At 59.2% G+C, this 1,376-nt stretch overlaps 1 protein-coding gene across 1 annotated transcript in view; it reads right to left on the bottom strand.

Annotated features, from left to right (window-relative positions):
- The window catches only part of MNEG_8539 (hypothetical protein), a gene marked incomplete at both ends in the record, with an annotated part of 4,150 nt that extends 2,887 nt beyond the window's left edge, over positions 1-1,263 (bottom strand). Inside the window, 4 exons of the mRNA XM_014042988.1 lie at positions 50-206; positions 503-583; positions 806-918; positions 1,255-1,263. Coding sequence (XP_013898442.1) covers positions 50-206; positions 503-583; positions 806-918; positions 1,255-1,263 — 360 coding nt within the window. The remainder of the gene's footprint in view (positions 1-49; positions 207-502; positions 584-805; positions 919-1,254) is intronic.
- Between the last annotated feature and the right edge of the window lie 113 nt (positions 1,264-1,376).

Genomic DNA, 1,376 nt, shown 5'->3' with positions numbered 1-1,376 from the left:
CACACACACACACACACACACTCACACACTCACACACACACACACACACCTGAAGCTCTGCGTCACCCGCCACATCGGCGTCACTCGTGTAGTACAGGCTCACGTACTTCTCGTGGAACTTCTTGGTCGCCTCCCACAGCAGGAGGCCGTCCTCGCCGTAGGGGTAGTTGCCAACCACCAGCTCCCCCTTGCTGTCCAGCAGGTTCCTGGGTGCGTGGTGCAAAGATCGGTGAGCGAGGTCCACCTCAAATTATCAGGACATCACGAGATATATAACGCAGTATCTGGGGACTTACGCTGCCTGAGGCACTGGCAGAAATGTCATGCCGCTGGCAGCGGACACAGCTGCACAGCCAGGTGTGCAAGCAGGGGCAGCTGCATTTCACAAGGCAAGCGCGCTTGAGCGTGAGATGCAAACTGCAAGACATATGCGATGCAGGCAGCTAGGACTCGGAGGCAAGGTAAGGTTGCTTGGAGTCGGGGGTGCGGGCACCATCCCCACCTGCTACGGAGGTTCTCTGGTAGGGCCTGCTTGTCGAAGCGCCAGTCCGCGTACAGCTTGGATGATATCTCTAGGGAGAACCTGCATTGACATAGCAGCAAGAGAAATGTGCAAGGTTTCCAGGGGGACTAAAGGGAGCAGGTAGCGGGCGATCGGAGTTGGAGCAGTGTCGGCAAGATTGTATGTGCGGAAAGCACGCATATCCGCAGCAATTCGCTAGCGCTAACTGCCTGCCGTACCTCCCTTCCCTCTTGTGCGACTGCTGGCCGCCACCACCCCCTCCGTCCTGCAGCGGGTGCTCACTTGCCCGGGCTGAAAGCTGTTTCAAAGACGCCATTTGATGAGATGAGCAGCCCCCTCCCCAGAGAGTTGGTGGTGAGGGTATGCCTGTAGTGGGGCACCACCAGCCGGTGGATCTGCGCGGCAGTGTACGTCAGGGTAATGGGTTATAGACCAACAGCAGATGGGGGAGGGGCAGGTTTTGAAAAAGAGGACTGGCCTCCCGCGGGGTCACACTGTTGCTCAGCAGCTAGCAAGCATGGCGTGTGTGGTGGGCGAGGGCATGGCCAGGCATGTGTGTTGAAATGGTAACATGACAAGGAGCAGGTGACATGCAATGCCAGAAAGCTGGGTTGCAAGCCCGGCTCACAACCAACAAAATCACGACAGCAGCAAGAGCTGGGATCGTAATTTTGGCAAGTGGCGGACCCAAGCATCCAAGCGGCTGTGGTGGAGGCATAGACGGAGCGCACCGGGTGCATCTGCGACAGCTGGCGGCGCGCGGCGATGAGGAAGGGCTCCGACGCGGCGTGTGTGTTGAGGAAGTGCGTGATCAGCTGGTGGATGCCGGAGTCTGGGCGGGGCGGGGCGGGGC

The sequence above is a fragment of the Monoraphidium neglectum genome, assembly GCF_000611645.1.
Source record: "Monoraphidium neglectum strain SAG 48.87 unplaced genomic scaffold scaffold01633, whole genome shotgun sequence".
Lineage (NCBI taxonomy): Eukaryota > Viridiplantae > Chlorophyta > Chlorophyceae > Sphaeropleales > Selenastraceae > Monoraphidium > Monoraphidium neglectum.
The sequence above is the reverse complement of the archived record's forward strand: the minus strand, read 5'-3'. Positions and strand labels throughout refer to the sequence as shown.